At 36.9% G+C, this 24,458-nt stretch overlaps 1 protein-coding gene across 4 annotated transcripts in view; it reads right to left on the reverse strand.

Moving 5' to 3' along the window:
* Positions 1–24,458, reverse strand: part of LOC106066064 (uncharacterized) — a 36,364-nt gene that overhangs the window by 2,042 nt on the left and 9,864 nt on the right. For 3 of the 4 annotated variants that reach the window (XM_056030390.1, XM_056030391.1, XM_056030389.1), the window contains 12 exons: positions 23,190–23,322; positions 21,569–21,762; positions 21,328–21,482; positions 18,087–18,252; positions 17,420–17,505; positions 12,125–12,359; positions 6,026–6,153; positions 5,396–5,561; positions 5,166–5,213; positions 1,794–1,881; positions 1,613–1,651; positions 73–1,460 (listed from right to left, as the gene is read on the reverse strand). In XM_056030390.1, the coding sequence (XP_055886365.1) occupies positions 73–1,460; positions 1,613–1,651; positions 1,794–1,881; positions 5,166–5,213; positions 5,396–5,561; positions 6,026–6,153; positions 12,125–12,359; positions 17,420–17,505; positions 18,087–18,252; positions 21,328–21,482; positions 21,569–21,762; positions 23,190–23,322 (2,826 nt within the window). The remainder of the gene's footprint in view (positions 1–72; positions 1,461–1,612; positions 1,652–1,793; positions 1,882–5,165; positions 5,214–5,395; positions 5,562–6,025; positions 6,154–12,124; positions 12,360–17,419; positions 17,506–18,086; positions 18,253–21,327; positions 21,483–21,568; positions 21,763–23,189; positions 23,323–24,458) is intronic. The other variant, XM_056030392.1, reaches the window with a different exon arrangement.

Consider the following 24,458-nt stretch of genomic DNA (forward strand, 5'->3'; position numbering starts at 1 on the left):
AGACACTAACATAGTAATTTGGCTCGTTCAAGGCCTATCCTTCATTAAGTTCTCTGACATTTTCAGTCTGACCTGAATCAGTTGTACTTACACAGACACTAACATAGTAATTTGGTCTTGTTGGACCTGGCTCATTCAAGATCTGTACTTCATTAAGTTCTCTAACATTTTCAGTCTGACCTGAATCAGTTGTACTTACACAGACACTAACATAGTAATTTGGCTCGTTCAAGGCCTGTCCTTCATTAAGTTCTCTGACATTTTCAGTCTGACCTGAATTAGAAGTACTTTCACAGACTCTAACATAGTACTTTGGTCTTGTTGGACCTAGCTCATTCAAGATCTGTCCTTCATTAAATTCTCTGACATTTTCAGTCTGGCCTGAATTAGTTATACTTTCACAGACACTAACATAGTAATTTGGTCTTGTTGGACCTGGCTCATTCAAGATCTGTCCTTCATTAAGTTCTCTGACATTTTCAGTCTGACCTGAATCAGTTGTACTTTCATAGACTCTAACATAGTACTTTGGTCTTGTTGGACTTGGCTCATTCAAGATCTGTCCTTCATAAAATTCTCTGACATTTTCAGTCTGACCTGAATCATTTGTACTTACACAGACACTGACATAGTAATTTGGTCTTGTTGGACCTGGCTCATTCAAGATCTGTCCTTCATTAAGTTCTCTGACATTTTCAGTCTGACCTGAATCAGTTGTACTTTCATAGACTCTAACATAGTACTTTGGTCTTGTTGGACTTGGCTCATTCAAGATCTGTCCTTCATTAAATTCTCTGACATTTTCAGCCTGACTTGAATCAGTTGTACTTACACAGACACTGACATAGTAATTTGGTCTTGTTGGACCTGGCTCATTCAAGATCTGTCCTTCATTAAATTCTCTGACATTTTCAGCCTGACTTGAATCAGTTGTACTTACACAGACACTGACATAGTAATTTGGTCTTGTTGGACCTGGCTCATTCAAGATCTGTCCTTCATTAAGTTCTCTAACATTTTCAGTCTGACCTGAATCAGTTGTACTTACACAGACACTAACATAGTAATTTGGCTCGTTCAAGGCCTGTCCTTCATTAAGTTCTCTTACATTTTCAGTCTGACCTGAATTAGAAGTACTTTCACAGACTCTAACATAGTACTTTGGTCTTGTTGGACTTCGCCCATTCAAGATCTGTCCTTCATTAAGTTCTCTGATATTTTTAGTCTGACCTGAATCAGTTGTACTTCTAAGTACATCATTTGTCCATTCTGATGTTAAATGTACTTCAGCTTCACTACATTGAGAACTAACATCTACATAGGAGGAAGCTGTTGAGACAATTCCTTCAGACTGTGCACTTTCACTGCTTTGGTTACAAGAGCTTTCTGAAGAGTTTTGACAATTATTAGTGACAGATCCAGAGTTATTTGTGTCTATCATTGGTTCATGTTCACTGGAACTGAAGAGAACAAAGATAATTGAGTGTTACATTCAAACAGCATTTGTAGAACAGAATTATTTGCTCTAGGATTACTCTCTGTGTCTAACTTTGTTATTTGCCTACATTTTTCTCTCTCTTTCAGAAAAGACTAGAATATTTAATGTACTCACTTGTTATAAAGTCCTTTTATCTCTTGTTGTCTTTTGTGGCTTTAAAAGAAAAGAAAATGAGGTTCTGTAAAGCATTAAATAAATTTGTAATGAACAAGAAAATGTTGCCAGACCCCCACTGTTTTGTTTCAGTTTCTCTCCAAAAAGCATAGAAGAAAATTGTGAATAAAAAACAACTTACCATTTACATATGAAGTAAACCAAAGGACCTAGCAAGACAACAGCAGAAAATAATATCACTGTAACTATCACAGTCACTAAGCTATCCACTGGAGAAAAATAATATGAAACAAGTTGACATTGATTTTGAACTGCTAATGTACTGATTGCTAGATTGTGACTAATCAAAGAAAAGAACTAATCATTACAATTATAAGCAAGCAAAAAAAAAAAAAATTAAAACAAAGCTTCTGGCATATATATATCTCAATACTGCATGAATAAGCTCCCTTTTTCCACATAAAAAAAAATTACCACTAATTGATTAACAAACTGTTTTTTTGCGAAATTTAACTTGAAAATGGGATGTGGGAGAAAAAAAGTTTACTAAACATAATATGGGGGATAATTCCACATATACAGTCACATAGCTTAAAAAAAAAGCATTTATTTCGGTATCAAACAAAACAATTAATTGCCAATAATAAATTAAGTAATCGATTAATGTTTTGCTAGGTACAACATATAATTGTGTAAAGTTTCAATATGATCTGAGATTGGGTGTGTGAGATACGTGTAAACAAAATTCCCAGACAGAGTTAATATAAGCTTTGTAATAACAGAGCAAATCGTTCAAAAATAATTTTTTTAATTACACTAGCAAGGGTCGAAGTTTCCATGACTATTAGTCCAAGTGAGTTGCCTTTTCAAAGTCCTATTCTTTATTCTTTTAAGTAAGTTATAAACCTAAAATCGAACAGACCTACTTTTGTTTAGCCTTCAACTAAGCATTCAGTATTCACAATTTCCTGATTACGAGGTAATGTTGATTATTATGCTTGTTAAATGTAATATGTTTTACATATTTTGGATGTTGCTTCAGAGTTGAAGATAATCTGCTTCCTAGTCCAAACCTCCCGCAGGACGACGGCGAATGGCAGTGGGCAGAGCATGAACCCTGAACCATCGTCATTTAGACGACCGAACGACAGTCCAGCGAGCATACAGCACAACCAGGCAGCCAGCTAAAAGTGTTTACCACTAGAGATGAAATGTGTGTTTGGTTAACTCAGTGTTTCCCAAACTGTCTCTTGAATGGAACACTTCAAATTTCAGGAGAATTCAACGGAACCCTTCATGCTAGCCGTATTATTTCCCATTTGTTGAGATAAGACAAGCGAAGCTTATCTAAGGGGAACAACACCACATTCACATTCAATGGCGTAAGATTTATTTCCATTTTTCGATGTCAAACAAAATTAATTATTGACCACTATTTAATAAACTAATTGATTTTTAAAAAAGTGATTCGTGTTTTGTTAGAAACAATGAATAATTGTGCAAAGTTTCAACTTGATCAGATAATGGAAAATGGAAGAACTAATGTGTTCAAAATGTGTAGGCTAGCAGACAGAGCTGATGTGTAGGCTAGCAGACAGAGCTGATGTGTAGGCTAGCAGACAGAGCTGATGTGTAGGCTAGCAGACAGACAGAGCTGATGTGTAGGCTAGCAGACAGAGCTGATGTGTAGGCTAGCAGACAGACAGAGCTGATGTGTAGGCAAGCAGACAGACAGAGCTGATGTAAGCTTTGTCAAATAATAACTGTTTATCTATAGTCTAAAATAAACTTTTTTTTTTAAATCTATAATAATAAATGAATAATAATAAATTATACAGACATAAGTCTCAGAAAGATTAATGATTAATAATTTTGATGGTTTTGTGTTCTTGAAGAGTTTAACTTCGTGATATCAGGAATAAAATGGATAAGCTCAACTCTACTATCTGGTGTGGCATAAAGCTGCATGTGATAAGCTCAACTCTACTATCTGGTGTGGCATCAAGCTGCATGGTTTTTGATATATGCTTTCACTTTGAAGAAATATAATTTTAAATAAATCCTGCTTCTCACAAATCAGTTGTTGGAAACAAAAATAAAATAACATTAGGTTGTTTTGCAATAGTAAGGTACTCTTCAGACAAACTCGACCAGAAGACCAGAAATTATTTAATGAGTGATATCTTTGTTTCCAATTAGAGTCCAGATGGGTCTACAGCACATAATGACATATTAGGTGTTTTTTTTTTTCGTTACCGAAAAAAAGTAACAAAATCAATTTTTTTTTGTAAACTTAGAAGAAAAAAAATTATGTGAAGGCCTACTAGTTAATGTTCCAATAGGTCTTATCTTATCTTATATAATACAGACGTTACTTCAAACAAGAAGATAATTACCCTACGCGTCATGCATTTAGTCATGCATATTAACCAATGACTTAAATTCTGCCAAGTCACTGGTTTTCCTGGCTAGCTCAAGCAACCCATTCCATGCTCTAATAGCACTAGGGAAGAAGGAGTATTTCTACAAATTTGTCCTAGCATATGGGACGAGGAATGTGCCTTTATCTTTGTGTCTTTCAGAGTATTTGATTATTTTATTAGGTTATAGAACACCTATTCGAGCCTCACGGAAAGTTTGGGAAACACTGGGTCAACTTTTTGCATGGAGCTGGCAATGATTCTTCTGATTCTTGACTGAAGGTCATACTAGTTTAAGTGAATATCCACTCGAAAAAATCAGAATAGCATTAGACAGAAATCTTTTACTGTAGATCAAAGCTGGAAATGTTCAAATCTGTAATTGGTTTACTTTTGAAGGTCACAAAAGGTCAAGACAAAAGATAAAACGCCATCGTCATTTAGGTTAAAAGCAAAAACTTTCCACTTGGGAAAAAATCCACAAGATCAATGGTATGATTCCCATATTCTGTTCGCAAGTAATAATACTTTTTACAACAATTAAAACTATACACGTGTACCGTTATGGTATCATACGGTTAAAATAAGGTAGGCATTTATTATGTCTTGATTTATATTGGACAGAATTAAAAACCTTTTTTTTCTCAGGCAGGTGTAAGTAGTCTACGATTGGGGCATGGATAGTGTAACAGTGACATTGAGGCTTGCGTTTGTGATTTTAAAGTCTTCCAAATGGTTGGGAATAATCTGATCAGGACTTAGCCTAGATAATGAGAACAATTTCTTTAAAGAAGTGTATATTTTAATATAAGGTCAATAGATAAATAATAATTCTAACCTAAATACATATCAAGAGAGGAGAGAAAGATACCATGAATGTGGGCTTGCAATGAAATGTATAGAACAACGTTACATGAGAAATAACCTTGAAACACAGAGAGGTTGTCATGGTGTCGCGTGGATCAACAAACTTCAGTTTCACTGTGTCTAACCATTGCGTTTGCAACGGATGAAGATCTCGTGCTTTCATTGCTGTCATTCAATCAGCAAGAGTCACTTCCTATTTCTATCTTCTTATCACAATGATTTCACTACAAGTGCACTACAGAAACGAAGCAAAGATATAGACCTACCTTTATTTAAGTTGATGTCACAATTTCTTGAGAGTATTTCTTTTCCATCTGCATAACGTAATAACAGAGAAACTTTTTTTTTACATACGTAAGCTTAGTAAGTAACACACAATTTAATAAATACTAGTTTCATCTTTGACATTGCAATACATATAATATCAATTTATACCTTTATAGCCTATATACTAACTCAAATAGGTCAAGATAAATAGCCTAATGGTTAGTGGTACCTTGAAATGCCTTTAAGCACATTGTCCACGTGATTCCTGCAGACGTGTTGGTGATGTTATTAAAAACAGAAACGCCATACTGAAATGTTTGGGCCTCAGTCAAGGAAAGTTGGATGCTGGGATGTTTGAGATGAACATTGCCTACTTCTAGCCATTGGATTGGACTCTGAGGACAAAACTCCAACCATTCACATCGTCTTTTTCTTCGATCAAATTTTTAAAAAGATTTTGAGATGTGATGTGGGAAGACATTTGATATGCGGAGAAGCGTAATAATGAAGGCACGTGATGCACGAAGACAGATTATATACCGAGACATGTGATACAGTGAGACACATAATACCTGTAGACAATAGTACATGAACATGTGATACGTTAAGACTAGTATGTGAAACAGTGAGACATTTGACAATGAGACATGTGATACAATGAGGCATGTGATACAATGAGACATGTGTTACAATGAGACATGTGATACAATGAGACATGTGTTACAATGAGACATGTGATACAATGAGACATGTGATACAATGAGACATGTAGATACAATGAGACATGTGATACAATGAGACATTGAAGAAATCTACACGAACAGCATTAACGACAGTAATGAACAAGACTATTTCTTACATTACATATGTCTGTCTCATTTGAAAATTTGCACCAATAAACAGTCGCCATGATGTTAAAACTTGATCGAGTCGTCCAAGTTACCTCCACAACGCCATTCTTCCAAAAAGCTTGAACACTTGATATATCTAAAGTGTTTGTTCACCAAATCATAAAGATATATGATTGAATTTGCATACATTTAAATGTTTATCTTCTGTTCTTTTCTTCATATTGTAAAAAAAAAAGCGTACATGTACTCAAGGTACAATTCTATTATTATAAAGTAAATGGAAAATAAACAGTTCTCTGACATTCTTGAAGTGAAGTTTTTATTTTCATAATAGACAAATTTCTTTTTTGACCCCCAAGTGCCTACTGCCTGAGTCCTTCAATACCCCCCAGAGTTGTTTTACGTCAACACAGAACCAGCTGAACGGATGTATTGGCAGCATATAGTTAACGTTAATATTTAACACACATAGGCCTATATGTAGCACACATATTTAACACAAATATATTTAGCACACGAAACAACATACAATTAGAAATGCAACAACCTTTCTAATAGATCATCAAGTACAGATGTGATGTCAATATAAGGCAGAGGATTTATTTTCATATTATTTAAATATATTTTATCTTGGCTCATTGTATCAGTTTAATTTCATGAGCTTATACACATTTTCTCTGGCACTGTGCATTAGAGTAGACAACGCGTTTTGAACATAAGACTGTAGACCAACATGATCTGAACATAAGACTGGAGACCAACGTGATCTGAACATAAGCTTAATTCAGGATTTTTCAACCATATACGTGTGATACCTTCTCAGTAATCTAGTTCTACATAATAATTAAAGGCATATCTAGACTGACCGAGATAAGCAGTAGAAGACATAGACATAAATAAATCTAGACGGACCGAGATAAGCAGTAGAAGACATAGACATAAATAAATCTAGAAGGACCGAGATAAACGGTAGAAGTCATAGACATAAATAAATCTAGACTGACCGAGATAAACAGTAGAAATCATACAAGCTATTGAAAAATCTACTAGAACTAAAAAAAATAATCTATTAGATGGCAAATTTTCTGAAAACTAGGAATAGAATTATTTGAGACGTTTTCTAGATGATGCATGAGCCGATTTAGTAATATATGTACGAGGATTTCCCCAGCAATAGAAGTGATTTTCTTCTGTGGTTGTCGCAGATTTTGGCTGCTTCCTTTGCACTTGTATGAAGGAAAATTGTGGCATCTTTAAAGTCCTGTGATATTGACTCTTGTTCCCACATAAATAAGAACAGCTCAAGAAGTCTTTCAATCAGGACTTGTCCACCTTTTTTGTAGACCTCTGCGGGAATGGATTCAGCTCCTGGTGCTTTTCCCCTAGCGAGCTGTTGATTCTCAAAATCAGTTTCCTTTAGCGTTGGGAGAACAAGAATATGAGACGAACGTTTCCAGCTGGTTGAACTAAAGAGAACAAGAATGTGAGACGAACGTTTCCAGCTGGTTGAGCTAAAGAGAACAAGAATGTGAGACGAACGTTTCCAGCTGGTTGAGCTAAAGAGAACAAGAATGTGAGACGAACGTTTCCAGCTGGTTGAACTAAAGAGAACAAGAATGTGTGACGAACGTTTCCAGCTGGTTGAACTAAAGAGAACAAGAATGTGAGACGAACGTTTCCAGCTGGTTGAGCTAAAGAGAACAAGAATGTGTGACGAACGTTTCCAGCTGGTTGAACTAAAGAGAACAAGAATGTGAGACGAACGTTTCCAGCTGGTTGAGCTAAAGAGAACAAGAATGTGAGACGAACGTTTCCAGCTGGTTGAACTAAAGAGAACAAGAATGTGAGACGAACGTTTCCAGCTGGTTGAACTAAAGAGAACAAGAATGTGTGACGAACGTTTCCAGCTGGTTGAACTAAAGAGAACAAGAATGTGTGACGAACGTTTCCAGCTGGTTGAACTAAAGAGAACAAGAATGTGAGACGAACGTTTCCAGCTGGTTGAGCTAAAGAGAACAAGAATGTGTGACGAACGTTTCCAGCTGGTTGAACTAAAGAGAACAAGAATGTGAGACGAACGTTTCCAGCTGGTTGAGCTAAAGAGAACAAGAATGTGAGACGAACGTTTCCAGCTGGTTGAACTAAAGAGAACAAGAATGTGTGACGAACGTTTCCAGCTGGTTGAACTAAAGAGAACAAGAATGTGAGACGAACGTTTCCAGCTGGTTGAACTAAAGAGAACAAGAATGTGAGACGAACGTTTCCAGCTGGTTGAACTAAAGAGAACAAGAATGTAAGACGAACGTTTCCAGCTGGTTGAGCTAAAGAGAACAAGAATGTGAGACGAACGTTTCCAGCTGATTGAACTAAAGAGAACAAGAATGTGAGAACGTTTCCAGCTGGTTGAACTAAAGAGAACAAGAATGTGAGACGAACGTTTCCAGCTGGTTGAACTAAAGAGAACAAGAATGTGTGACGAACGTTTCCAGCTGGTTGAACTAAAGAGAACAAGAATGTGAGACGAACGTTTCCAGCTGGTTGAACTAAAGAGAACAAGAATGTGAGACGAACGTTTCCAGCTGGTTGAACTAAAGAGAACAAGAATGTGAGACGAACGTTTCCAGCTGGTTGAACTAAAGAGAACAAGAATGTGTGACGAACGTTTCCAGCTGGTTGAGCTAAAGAGAACAAGAATGTGAGAACGTTTCCAGCTGGTTGAACTAAAGAGAACAAGAATGTGAGACGAACGTTTCCAGCTGGTTGAGCTAAAGAGAACAAGAATGTGAGAACGTTTCCAGCTGGTTGAAATAAAGAGAACAAGAATGTGAGAACGTTTCCAGCTGGTTGAACTAAAGAGAACAAGAATGTGAGACGAACGTTTCCAGCTGGTTGAGCTAAAGAGAACAAGAATGTGAGACGAACGTTTCCAGCTGGTTGAACTAAAGAGAACAAGAATGTGAGACGAACGTTTCCAGCTGGTTGAACTAAAGAGAACAAGAATGTGTGACGAACGTTTCCAGCTGGTTGAACTAAAGAGAACAATAATGTAAGACGAACGTTTCCAGCTGGTTGAACTAAAGAGAACAAGAATGTAAGACGAACGTTTCCAGCTGGTTGAGCTAAAGAGAACAAGAATGTGAGACGAACGTTTCCAGCTGATTGAACTAAAGAGAACAAGAATGTGAGAACGTTTCCAGCTGGTTGAACTAAAGAGAACAAGAATGTGAGACGAACGTTTCCAGCTGGTTGAACTAAAGAGAACAAGAATGTGTGACGAACGTTTCCAGCTGGTTGAACTAAAGAGAACAAGAATGTGAGACGAACGTTTCCAGCTGGTTGAACTAAAGAGAACAAGAATGTGAGACGAACGTTTCCAGCTGGTTGAACTAAAGAGAACAAGAATGTGAGACGAACGTTTCCAGCTGGTTGAACCAAAGAGAACAAGAATGTGTGACGAACGTTTCCAGCTGGTTGAACTAAAGAGAACAAGAATGTGAGAACGTTTCCAGCTGGTTGAACTAAAGAGAACAAGAATGTGAGACGAACGTTTCCAGCTGGTTGAACTAAAGAGAACAATAATGTGAGACGAACGTTTCCAGCTGGTTGAGCTAAAGAGAACAAGAATGTGTGACGAACGTTTCCAGCTGGTTGAGCTAAAGAGAACAAGAATGTGTGACGAACGTTTCCAGCTGGTTGAGCTAAAGAGAACAAGAATGTGTGACGAACGTTTCCAGCTGGTTGAACCAAAGAGAACAAGAATGTGAGACGAACGTTTCCAGCTGGTTGAGCTAAAGAGAACAAGAATGTGTGACGAACGTTTCCAGCTGGTTGAGCTAAAGAGAACAAGAATGTGTGACGAACGTTTCCAGCTGGTTGAGCTAAAGAAAACAAGAATGTGAGACGAACGTTTCCAGCTGGTTGAGCTAAAGAGAACAAGAATGTGAGAACGTTTCCAGCTGGTTGAAATAAAGAGAACAAGAATGTGAGAACGTTTCCAGCTGGTTGAACTAAAGAGAACAAGAATGTGAGACGAACGTTTCCAGCTGGTTGAGCTAAAGAGAACAAGAATGTGAGACGAACGTTTCCAGCTGGTTGAACTAAAGAGAACAAGAATGTGAGACGAACGTTTCCAGCTGGTTGAACTAAAGAGAACAAGAATGTGTGACGAACGTTTCCAGCTGGTTGAACTAAAGAGAACAATAATGTAAGACGAACGTTTCCAGCTGGTTGAACTAAAGAGAACAAGAATGTAAGACGAACGTTTCCAGCTGGTTGAGCTAAAGAGAACAAGAATGTGAGACGAACGTTTCCAGCTGATTGAACTAAAGAGAACAAGAATGTGAGAACGTTTCCAGCTGGTTGAACTAAAGAGAACAAGAATGTGAGACGAACGTTTCCAGCTGGTTGAACTAAAGAGAACAAGAATGTGTGACGAACGTTTCCAGCTGGTTGAACTAAAGAGAACAAGAATGTGAGACGAACGTTTCCAGCTGGTTGAACTAAAGAGAACAAGAATGTGAGACGAACGTTTCCAGCTGGTTGAACTAAAGAGAACAAGAATGTGAGACGAACGTTTCCAGCTGGTTGAACTAAAGAGAACAAGAATGTGAGACGAACGTTTCCAGCTGGTTGAACTAAAGAGAACAAGAATGTGAGACGAACGTTTCCAGCTGGTTGAACTAAAGAGAACAAGAATGTGAGACAAACGTTTCCAGCTGGTTGAACTAAAGAGAACAAGAATGTGTGACGAACGTTTCCAGCTGGTTGAACTAAAGAGAACAAGAATGTGTGACGAACGTTTCCAGCTGGTTGAACTAAAGAGAACAAGAATGTGAGAACGTTTCCAGCTGGCTGAACTAAAGAGAACAAGAATGTGAGACGAACGTTTCCAGCTGGTTGAACTAAAGAGAACAATAATGTGAGACGAACGTTTCCAGCTGGTTGAGCTAAAGAGAACAAGAATGTGTGACGAACGTTTCCAGCTGGTTGAGCTAAAGAGAACAAGAATGTGAGACGAACGTTTCCAGCTGGTTGAGCTAAAGAGAACAAGAATGTGTGACGAACGTTTCCAGCTGGTTGAACTAAAGAGAACAAGAATGTGAGACGAACGTTTCCAGCTGGTTGAGCTAAAGAGAACAAGAATGTGTGACGAACGTTTCCAGCTGGTTGAGCTAAAGAGAACAAGAATGTGTGACGAACGTTTCCAGCTGGTTGAGCTAAAGAAAACAAGAATGTGAGACGAACGTTTCCAGCTGGTTGAGCTAAAGAGAACAAGAATGTGAGAACGTTTCCAGCTGGTTGAAATAAAGAGAACAAGAATGTGAGAACGTTTCCAGCTGGTTGAACTAAAGAGAACAAGAATGTGAGACGAACGTTTCCAGCTGGTTGAGTTAAAGAGAACAAGAATGTGAGACGAACGTTTCCAGCTGGTTGAGCTAAAGAGAACAAGAATGTGAGACGAACGTTTCCAGCTGGTTGAGCTAAAGAGAACAAGAATGTGAGACGAACGTTTCCAGCTGGTTGAACTAAAGAGAACAAGAATGTGAGACGAACGTTTCCAGCTGGTTGAGCTAAAGAGAACAAGAATGTGTGACGAACGTTTCCAGCTGGTTCAGCTAAAGAGAACAAGAATGTGAGAACGTTTCCAGCTTGTTGAGCTAAAGAGAGCAAGAATGTGAGACGAACGTTTCCAGCTGGTTGAACTAAAGAGAACAAGAATGTGTGACGAACGTTTCCAGCTGGTTGAACTAAAGAGAACAAGAATGTGAGAACGTTTCCAGCTGGTTGAGCTAAAGAGAACAAGAATGTGAGACGAACGTTTCCAGCTGGTTGAGCTAAAGAGAACAAGAATGTGAGACGAACGTTTCCAGCTGGTTGAGCTAAAGAGAACAAGAATGTGAGACGAACGTTTCCAGCTGGTTGAACTAAAGAGAACAAGAATGTGAGACGAACGTTTCCAGCTGGTTGAACTAAAGAGAACAAGAATGTGAGAACGTTTCCAGCTGGTTGAACTAAAGAGAACAAGAATGTGTGACGAACGTTTCCAGCTGGTTGAACTAAAGAAAAAACAAACAAACAAAAAAAACTTAAAATAATTAAGCACATACCTTTTTGTAAGTGATTTTCTTGAAACTTAAAGACATGCGCAGAGCAATTAGCTTTACCAATGTTGTTCTTAGACTTGATGTACAATGATGTGGTTCCATGTTTGACTACGTCTGTCCTAAAGAAACTTATACTTTGACCTAGTTCTTGTATAAGCACTTTCCCTTCATTGCTGTGGTTTTGATAAATGTAATATCCAAGCTGAGTATCACTTCTCCAATCTCTGTTCGAGGGTATCTGGAGGATGGCAAGGGTTTCTATAATGCTGGGTTTAAGGTATAAGTATATATTTTTTTATTGTGTGCTGATTGCCAATTACAAATTATAGACGTCAGACTATTGACGCAATTCACTCCAGGGGATTATGCAGAATTTATTGAAAAGTAATCCAGTGAATAATTATCCCGGGCAAATCTTCCCAGCCTCAACGTGGCACTCAAGTGAAAACAGTCGCTACAGGAGGCCAATGGGGATGCAAAACAGATCCCCCTTTGGGGTGCCTTAGGACCAAGATCATTGCACTGGCGGGGATGGAAGAATGCCCCAACAATCATATCACGAGTCACAAACCGTTCCTCGAAGGGCCGTTTTTATGGCGGACACTTGCACGGATGATGTGGTACTGAGAAGGAATATGGGGCAGTTTCCCCAAAGTGCTCGGCCTTTGGCCTCTCTTCTAACGAGACATTGGTAAGATGGATGTAAAAAAAATTACATCTGCTTGGATCTTTCCCAGACAGTAGTTTTTTCAGACATGCCTTGAGCTCCAAGAGTCATAGACTCATTTCTTACGACCATGGTTCCAAGAGTCATAGACTCATTTCTTACGACCATGGTTCCAAGAGTCATCATAGACTCATTTCTTACGACCATGGTTCCAAGAGTCATCATAGACTCATTTCTTAGGACCATGGTTCCAAGAGTCATCAAGACTCATTTCTTACGACCATGATTCCAAGAGTCATCATAGACTCATTTCTTACGACCATGATTCCAAGAGTCATCATAGACTCATTTCTTACGACCATGATTCCAAGAGTCATCATAGACTCATTTCTTACGACCATGGTTCCAAGAGTCATAGACTCATTTCTTACGACCATGATTCCAAGAGTCATCATAGACTCATTTCTTACGACCATGATTCCAAGAGTCATCATAGACTCATTTCTTACGACCATGGTTCCAAGAGTCATAGACTCATTTCTTACGACCATGATTCCAAGAGTCATCATAGACTCATTTCTTACGACCATGATTCCAAGAGTCATCATAGACTCATTTCTTACGACCATGGTTCCAAGAGTCATAGACTCATTTCTTACGACCATGATTCCAAGAGTCATCATAGACTCATTTCTTACGACCATGGTTCCAAGAGTCATAGACTCATTTCTTACGACCATGATTCCAAGAGTCATCATAGACTCATTTCTTACGACCATGATTCCAAGAGTCATCATAGACTCATTTCTTACGACCATGGTTCCAAGAGTCATAGACTCATTTCTTACGACCATGATTCCAAGAGTCATCATAGACTCATTTCTTACGACCATGGTTCCAAGAGTCATAGACTCATTTCTTACGACCATGGTTCCAAGAGTCATCATAGACTCATTTCTTACCACCATGGTTCCAAGAGTCATAGACTCATTTCTTACGACCATGATTCCAAGAGTCATCATAGACTCATTTCTTACGACCATGATTCCAAGAGTCATCATAGACTCATTTCTTACGACCATGGTTCCAAGAGTCATCATAGACTCATTTCTTACGACCATGGTTCCAAGAGTCATAGACTCATTTCTTACGACCATGATTCCAAGAGTCATAGACTCATTTCTTACGACCATGATTCCAAGAGTCATAGACTCATTTCTTACGACCATGATTCCAAGAGTCATAGACTCATTTCTTACGACCATGATTCCAAGAGTCATCATAGACTCATTTCTTACGACCATGATTCCAAGAGTCATCATAGACTAATTTCTTACGACCATGGTTCCAAGAGTCATCATAGACTCATTTCTTACGACCATGGTTCCAAGAGTCATAGACTCATTTCTTACGACCATGATTCCAAGAGTCATAGACTCATTTCTTACGACCATGGTTCCAAGAGTCATCATAGACTCATTTCTTACGACCATGATTCCAAGAGTCATCATAGACTCATTTCTTACGACCATGATTCCAAGAGTCATCATAGACTCATTTCTTACGACCATGGTTCCAAGAGTCATAGACTCATTTCTTACGACCATGATTCCAAGAGTCATCATAGACTCATTTCTTACGACCATGGTTCCAAGAGTCATAGACTCATTTCTTACGACCATGGTTCCAAGAGTCATCATAGACTCATTTCTTACGACCATGGTTCCAAGAGTCATAGACTCATTTCTTACGACCATGGTTCCAAGAGTCATCATAGACTCATTTCTTACGACCATGGTTCCAAGAGTCATCATAGACTCATTTCTTACGACCATGGTTCCAAGAGTCATAGACTCATTTCTTACGACCATGGTTCCAAGAGTCATCATAGACTCATTTCTTACGACCATGGTTCCAAGAGTCATAGACTCATTTCTTACGACCATGGTTCCAAGAGTCATCATAGACTCATTTCTTACGACCATGGTTCCAAGAGTCATAGACTCATTTCTTACGACCATGGTTCCAAGAGTCATCATAGACTCATTTCTTACGACCATGGTTCCAAGAATCATAGACTCATTTCTTACGACCATGGTTCCAAGAATCATAGACTCATTTCTTACGACCATGGTTCCAAGAGTCATAGACTCATTTCTTACGACCATGATTCCAAGAGTCATAGACTCATTTCTTACGACCATGGTTCCAAGAGTCATCATAGACTCATTTCTTACGACCATGGTTCCAAGAGTCATCATAGACTCATTTCTTACGACCATGGTTCCAAGAGTCATAGACTCATTTCTTACGACCATGATTCCAAGAGTCATCATAGACTCATTTCTTACGACCATGGTTCCAAGAGTCATAGACTCATTTCTTACGACCATGGTTCCAAGAGTCATCATAGACTCATTTCTTACGACCATGGTTCCAAGAGTCATAGACTCATTTCTTACGACCATGGTTCCAAGAGTCATCATAGACTCATTTCTTACGACCATGGTTCCAAGAGTCATCATAGACTCATTTCTTACGACCATGGTTCCAAGAGTCATAGACTCATTTCTTACGACCATGGTTTCAAGAGTCATCATAGACTCATTTCTTACGACCATGGTTCCAAGAGTCATAGACTCATTTCTTACGACCATGGTTCCAAGAGTCATCATAGACTCATTTCTTACGACCATGGTTCCAAGAGTCATAGACTCATTTCTTACGACCATGGTTCCAAGAGTCATCATAGACTCATTTCTTACGACCATGGTTCCAAGAGTCATCATAGACTCATTTCTTACGACCATTACGAAGAGAAAGAAAGAAATGAATAATTATAATATTTAAATATCACAACCTGAAGCACAGATATAATAAGTATACTTGATTGAGATACGAATACACAATATTGTTGGATAGAATACTGAATCCACATTGTGAAATAGGCCTACATTTATGAAACACAATGTATTAACACTCTAGGACTGGGATGAACTTTTTGACTAACTCACGAATACTTTATTTCTCTATTTGTATACTAAGATTTCTCTCTCTATTTGTAGTTTGTGGTCATATAAAGCTAAACCATTAATTGCCATTTCACATAAAGCATCTTAAATTATAATGGTATTTATACATTATCTAACAGGATACTCAAAAGAGACACATTTCTTATTCAGTCTCCTAGAATAAACGTATACATTTGAAGAAGCAACAAGAAAAACATTAAAAAAAAAAAAGAATGAAAGATGGTGTGTAAAGTGTTCCTGATCATCAGTCGAAGACGTAAACTGTTCAAGATAAAGATTTTCTAGTTTTCGGGCCAGTTTAAATTATTTTTTTTTTATACTTTGAAAAATTAAAACGATCAAACTAGAGTTTTCCCAGTGTGGCCAACGTGCTAGTAATTCTTTTCCCAACAATATACATCAACTTTCTAATTTCGTTGGAGCCGTTTTCGAGTATCGCGTCCACCAACCTTAACCAGGTTCCAAGAAGGAGTGTAAACATTCCAATGAAATGTAAGTAGCCCCACATATCATTAGTGAACGATCATTCATTTGATTCTCTTATTATGATTATGGTAAATCACTTTATCTAGGGCGGAAAAGTTTCCATAAACATCACAATAGATTTTATAATAGATAACCTTCTGGATAAGACTAGCATTTCAAGGATGTCCTGCTTAGCGCCAATTAAAAAAAATATAAAGGCAAGTGTCAGGCAGGAGTTTTAGATACATTGGAGCTATTGTCTCAGATGAAGGCGCCAACCTCAACTACTGGCCAGAATTGCACAGTCTACATCAGCACTCAAAACAATCTGGACAGACAAAGTCATAAGCCCTCGACACAAAATACTAATACGTTTCCTGGTCATGGCCACATTCCTATATGCATGCGAATCCTGGACACTGACTGCAGATCTAGAGAAGAGGATCCTAGCAATGGAACTAAGATGCTACAGAAAGATCATAGGTGTCACTTACAAAGACCGCATCACGAATGAAAAGATTGAAAACAGGATAAATACAGCAATTGGACCCCACTATGATCTGCTAACCGCTGTCAAAAAAACGTAAATTCAAACTCAATGGCCACATCACAAGGTCCTCAGGGCTCACAAAATCCTTCCTTCAGGGGACAGTAGTAGGAAGAAGAAGAAGACAGGAAGCGATTGGAAGACAACCCAAATAATGGACAGGCCTGTCAATGGATGGCTGTCTGGTCTTGCGGTTTGTGCGCTGGACTGTCGTTTGGATTTATCGATGGTCCGGGGTTCAAACCATGCCCGTTCCCATCCCTCGTCGTCCTGCGGGAGGTTTGGACTAGGAAGTAAACTATCTTTAACTCTGAAGGAACTTCCGAAACATGTCAAACAAACAAACAAAACGGTTCAACAGACTAAGGGATAGGTGAAAGTGAAGAGGCAATGCAACAGCTTGCATTAGCTAGGACGCCCATACCAATGGATGCATGCCCAAAGGCCCTAGAAACGCTTTAATTAAAGACTACCTCAGACATCAGTTTGCTCTTTATTTTAATCGTGTTTAATCAATAATAGTTAGCGTTGTACGGTTGTACTAGGTTATAGGAGACTTAGAAGGGAAAGGCAAAAGCGGTTATTACCTTCCAATAGACAACAGCTTGGTAAGATTGATCATTCTTGACGATATTATAGCCACCAGGGCTAACCTCTGGGCCACATTTCGGCACTGCAACCAAATAAATATATTTATTCTATTCAATATTGTTTAAAAACAAATAAACACATCAAAATAAATACCACTAGTGAGTGACTAGTGCAAAGAATCGTCTTAAACGTTACAGTATAATATTTATAGATAATTGAACGAATGCCCTCTGTAGATACAAATCTGATCTCAAGTAAGCAATTGCAATACAACGAAAGATATTGAACCTTAAGACCCTGAAGTCTTGCTCAATTGTCCATGGGAAGACAATGAAAATTATAATTGTATGTGTGTGTGTGTGTGTGTGTGAATGATGCGCGTGCCATGCAAAGTTTGTGTGTGTGTGTTATGTGTGGGGTGGCGTGTGCTAGTGTGTATGAGTGTGTGGCCCTCTAAATATATATTATATTATATTATATTATATTATATTATATTATATTATATTATATTATATTATATTATATTATATTATATTATATTATATTTTTCTAATTTTATAATTATAATCTTTTAAAATAATTCTTATTACGTAAAAATATATTTGATATTTGATTGAAAAGTCGAAAGAAAAAAAAATCAAGATGAAAGAAATTTCAGCTCACCATCAGGTAACGTGACAAAAGTATTTTGGATTGTATCACTCCAGACTGTGCTCTCAGGAAAACGTGACATCAGAGAGACGTTGTACGCAGTAAAAGGAGTTAAATTACAAATTGTTTGATTTCCTGGTCTGGTGACATCTTTATCGTCATTCACATCTCCATTCACCTTTCCAGCATGTGATTTATTGTAATGAATACATGATCAATTTTTTGTTATTTAGAGTTACTGTGTAAAAAAAAATCTTCATGGTCATGTGGTTTGTACTTCAGGCTGTCGATAGTCCCTGGTTCGAACCCTGGCCGCTAGATTAGGCTCGAGCTAGGACTTAATAATACTAGGAATGGAAATGTTCAGGACACCACCAAAAAATGTTATGTACTAGCAAAAGTAGTTATTATAGACAAGATAAAATATTTATTAAAAATAATAAAACCATAATCTAATAGTCAATTATTACAGAGACGTATTATTTTGCTTCAAATGTAAAAATTTAGTTCATAGCGTTTCCAAAACTGTGTGGTGCTCTACCGTCACCTCACTTCCTCTCAAGAGGGACTCGGCGTCCTGACAAAAAGAAGGGGGAGGGGAAGCAGGTTGTTTTATTTATCATGGTGTAAAAAAAAGATGTACTTTCATTGTAGATATTCAGCCATCTTCTATATATATATATATATGATTCTCTTCATCTCTCAAGAGTTTGGACGAGAAGAAGAAGTAAAGGAAAGATCACTCTCTTATTTCTGCGGATAGTCACCCCACGAAAAAAAACAAGAAAGGGGGGGGGGAGAACAAGTATTCACCGGTCACTACGGATGGCTGCCTGGTCGTGCGGCTTGCGCGCTGGACTGTCGTTTGGATTTATCAAACCCTGCACGCTCCCATCCCCCTTCGTCCTTCAACTCTGAAGGAACATCCGAAACATGTAAAACATTTTACAAACATTTTATAAACACTAAATAGCAGCGCCGGACTTAATCATTGTGGGGCCCTATGCAAAACGGATTTAGCGGGCCAAGTTTGGGTAGGGAAGCGGATAATAAGTGAAATTTAAGAGTTTGTATTAGAAAGAAGCGGATAATAAGTGAAATTTAAGAGTTTGTATTAGAAAATAAATGCGTCAATGCATTTTATTCATCTTTACTACGTACAGAATTACTTTACGAGCCTTGCGTGTAGCAAAGTCATACAGTATATCATAATAATTCTGTTTCCTACATAGATCACGCTCAATAGCAAGAATTACCAAATGTTTCAATCTATCTTTGAGAATTGTTGACCTCAAGTAATTCTTCATTAGATTACACAATTACGGCTAATGCATAATACCGTTTTTATATATCGCGCGTAGGATTGGCGTTTTCCATATTGAATGACACCCCCAAAATGACAATTTTTGTCTATATATTCCGTATATTTTAAGGACTTTTTCGTATCTTTTGCAATTTCGGGAGATTTCCAGGGCTCGGGAAATCTGTTTTAATTTATAAAATGGTTTAATTTAATAATTTATACACCTTGAATAATCGCGGGTCCTATGAAAGTGCGGGGCCCAATGCGGTCGCATAGGTTGCAGTGGCCTAAGGCCGGCCCTGCAAAATAGCGGCCTATGCTACGCCGCCGGTCGACTAGTGTTAGATTAATTATTTCGTACTATGGCATTGTAACCAATGTTTTAAAAACTATATATTTTAAAGGTCGTTGTCTCTTCTAATAAGGCTACTTTTTAAAATGCATACCACTTTTGTGATAGGCGGTTGCAACAATATTTATTTGTTTTTAAAGAAGACTTTTCAAAAGAAGACAATTCAAAAGAAGACATTTCAAAAGAAGACATTTCAAAACGTGATTCTTATTCTTTTCGACTTTCCTGTGACAGAACATCGAAACTCTGCGGACTTCTGTAAATCTTTATGTTGACAACTTCTGTAAGACAAATGTAAATAGGTCTCCCTACAAAAGGTCTTGCTGAATAAAAATATCTGACGTCTGTATGTGGCATTTTACGTCTCGAGAGACCATCTTTTCCCGTTGCAACTTCTTGTGTGACTAAAGAGGCCAATCCTTGATACACAGCTGCGGTCACAGGTTGTGCATATGTAATCACCAGGCGCTGTTGCATTTTCACTCTTCTTTCAACTACTGTTGTGTATGGCATCTGCAATCCGAGACCCTTCCTTTATGCTCTCTCTTCATGTGGATCTATCCAGTGCCACTTTTTCCAGATGCTATTGTCGATTTTGAAGAGCGTCATGTCGCGTTTGCAAACATTGTATACCGTAAAAGTGGTTCTGTTAGATCGATATACAGGATGTCTCGTGGAAGTCGATCTACTGGCATTCTACGAACATGGCCAAGCCAGCTGATAGAACATCGGCTGTCCCGGCACCCTGCTCTTCGTAGCACTTCCTCATTGATTATTTTATCTTGACACCTTATTTTAAAGGTACGCCTTAGGCATCGGAGGTGGAAGACATTCAGCTTCTTTTCCTGCCATGAGTAGGTTGACCATGTTTCAGTTCTGTATAGTAAATTGCTCATCACACAGGTCCGGTAGATTAAGGCTTCAGTATTTTTAGTCAGCAATATCATGGCAATATGTTGTCCCACACTCTTTTCTGCAACCGAGACATGTTACCCATTGCTTTGGCTATCCTGGTGAAGAATGATGGAGCCAAGATAGCAAAAATGGTCAACAATTTCTAGCGGTTGGCCATTAACGATTACGTGAGGTGCAGTGTTTGTGTTCTGAACAAGTACCTTATTTATTTAAGAAGAAACCTGATAAGAGCACAGAAAACAAAGGAGACCATTCAGATGACTCATACAAAGATACAGCAGTCGAAGGAGTGAAAATGTCTCTTGAAGGCAGTAGTGCTGAAGAGACTAAACGGGAATACCCTTTTACCACGGTCAGAGTAGGTGATACAGATGATGAGTCAAGTGATGGTCTTCCAAAATCACTTTCTCCAGAAGTGGAAGAAACTGTAATTAAGTATAAAGACTTCAGATATATCAAGCATGGAATTTTATCTGAGGAACTGCGAGCAAAGATTGCGCTCTCCTTTCTGTGAGGAAGAATGAATGATAGACGCCCGTAGAAAGAATAAGAATATACATATGTGTAGGAAAACAAATGACTTTATTTGTAATTTGTAGGCCTAGACCTATACTGTGTGTCTGTCTGAAACGTACTCGTCTAGACAACATTATGTATACAGATGTGTAAGAAGATCAACTTACTTTATTTGCATAATGTGTTTCCCCGTCTGTTTCCAGGGTGATGCTTGTTATTGCTGATTCCCCAATGGAAATGTCGGGAACGTTAGTAGACCAATGTATTGTCAAACATGTTGATGTAATATTGGTTACTGAGAACTTCTCTAGTTGCAGCTTTTCTGTGAATGAAATAACAAATCAAAATCACAGTATATAAATTAAAATATAGAGTAAGCTACAGTAGCGTGTTTAATGTATTACTTACCTTTATGCCAAGTGTATGGATGTATCCAATACCATGGTGTTGATATACTTGAGAGTTCCAACATCACATCTTTGTAGGTCAAGGTCAGCGAAACATTTACAGGAAAACCATTAGCCCAGACCGATAAATCACTCAGATTTAGAATGCAGGCTGTTGCATTACCACAATGTATAGTATTTAATTGCCTGGCATTACTGAAAGATAATAATTTTTTACAATGTGTAGTATTTCATTGTCTTGGATTTGTGAAAGATTATAAACATTTTACAATGTGTAGTATTTAATTGTCTGGGATTACTGAAAGGTTATAATTTTTTACAATGTGTAGTTTTTAATTGTTTTCGATTACTTAAATATTATAAACATTTTTACAATGTGTAGTATTTAATTTTCTGGGATTACTGAAAGATTATAAACATTTTTACAATGTGTAGTATTTAATTGTCTGGGATTACTGAAAGATTATAAACATTTTTACAATGTGTAGTATTTAATTTTCTGGGATTACTGAAAGATTATAAACATTTTTACAATGTGTAATATTTAATTGTCTGGGGTTACTGAAAGATTATAAACATTTTTACAATGTGTAGTATTTAATTGTCTGGGATCACTGAAAGATTATAAACATTTTACAATGTGTAGTATTTAATTGTCTGGGATTACTGAAAGATTATAAACATTTTACAATGTGTAGTATTTAATTGTCTGGGATTACTGAAAGATTATAAACATTTTACAATGTGTAGTATTTAATTGTCTGGGATTACTGAAAGATTATAAACATTTTACAATGTGTAGTATTTAATTGTCTGGGATTACTGAAAGATTATACACATTTTTTTAATGTGTAGTATTTAATTGTCTGGGATTACTTAAATATTATAAACATTTTTACAATGTGTAGTATTTAATTGTCTGGGATTACTGAAAGATTATAAACATTTTTAAGGTCATTTCATCAATCGAGAATATAAAAGAGAAAATAGAAGAAAGTTAAAACAAACCTAGAAACTTTGTTTATTATCTGTTTTTAGAAATAAATATTGTTTTTACTGACCTTCCTGATTTATCGCAAATAGTAACACACTAACGCTGGTAATTGATCAAATAGATAGATCTAGAAAACTTATAGAATCTATGCAATAAAATATAAAAAATAAAAAGGTGAAAAGAATAGCGAAAATCTCGAGTTTTTAATCAGCAAGATTTTTTAGAGTCGATAGATGGATAGATCCATGGATAGATCTATTTATAAAGGGAAAACTCGAACTCGAAAAAAAAAAAACGGGTGAATAACTCGCAAAAACTTGAAATAGCAGTTTTTTAGTTTTTACTGTAGGCCTATTTCTAAAAAGTTCCACACTGATACTCTGAACATTATTTTCGTCCATTTATGTAGAGTGCATGTGTAATTAAAGACAATATATACAAGATTCTTTGAGGCGTTTTATTAATACAACATACAGAGTGAGTGAATGTAAGCGTTGTAAAATAAATCTAGACATCAATGAAAACAGGTGACGAAATGAACTCATGTTATTTACAACAAAATTATAAATCTTTCCATTTTCTTTTCTGAAGCTCCAGAGTGTTTTTGACGGGATATTAGAACATTTACCTGTTCAACACTTCAACATTCATTGTAACTGTGACATTTCTTCTCTTGACAATAAAAGTTGGCATTTCCCATTGACATACCAAATTAGGAAACTGTGTATAGCAATCAGCATTGAAAGTCCTTGGAAAAGGTTCTGGCAATGAAAAATAAATAAAAATTACAATTTTATAATTTAAAAAATATTATTAAAGCCCAACCTCTAAACTTTATAGAAATTAAAGGAAATGAAACGGACATAAAATTGTGATTTGAAAAAACAAAATTTAATTCAAACTTAAATAAAAAGAATGTAATGTCATTTACTGCTGAAACCAGGTAGATCTACCTTGTTTCGCAAAAACTTATTTTTGTAAAATGTTTGTAATTTTTTTTTTTTTACATATTTCGAATGTTCCTTCCATAGACTTATATATATATATATATATATATATATATATATATATACTGCTCTAGACTGGACATGGAGATTTCTTTAACACTACAACAAATGTGAATTTTTTTTAGAAAGTTGGATCAAGGCGTTGTTTTGTAATGCAGTTAAAAGACATAATATGATTTAAATCATCATGAGTTATTTCGATCTAGGATTTTTGAAACATTATCTCAATGGAAACAAACAGAAAATGGCTTTGTTTCATATATTTGCGTGAATATGCGAGAAATGATTTTGCATTATTTCTAAACTTTGAAAACTAAAGATCATTACTTTTTTAAGACACAAAAGATTGATTTTGGGGCGACTCCACTTAGTGCTTGAAAAAGAGTTTACGACAGTTTACGTACATAAAAATCTATCTATCTATCTATCTATCTATCTATCTATCTATCTATCTATCTATCTATCTATCTATCTATCTATCTATCTATCTATCTATCTATCTATCTATCTATCTATCTATCTATCTATCTATCTATCTATCTATCTATCTATCTATCTATCTAATATATATATATAGGTCTGTCAATCGATCAATCGCGGATAAGAATTTCTTTCCGGTTTCCAGTCTAGTATAATATATAAGTCTATGGTTCCTTCAGACTCAGAGCTAGATAAACTACTTCCTAGTCCAAAATCCTGCACGATGACGGGGTATGGCAGCGGGCAGGGCATGAACCCGGGACCATCGAGACAACTGAACGACAGTCCATCGTGTATACCATACGACCAGCTTTTATCTCAAAATATGTCAACACGAACTAGCTCATTAAGTTAAAATTTATTTTGATTTTAGGGAATGAGCTTAGATATGTGGAGAGAGATGGTGACCA

The sequence above is a fragment of the Biomphalaria glabrata genome, chromosome 5 (genome assembly GCF_947242115.1).
Source record: "Biomphalaria glabrata chromosome 5, xgBioGlab47.1, whole genome shotgun sequence".
Taxonomy (NCBI): Eukaryota; Metazoa; Mollusca; class Gastropoda; family Planorbidae; genus Biomphalaria; species Biomphalaria glabrata.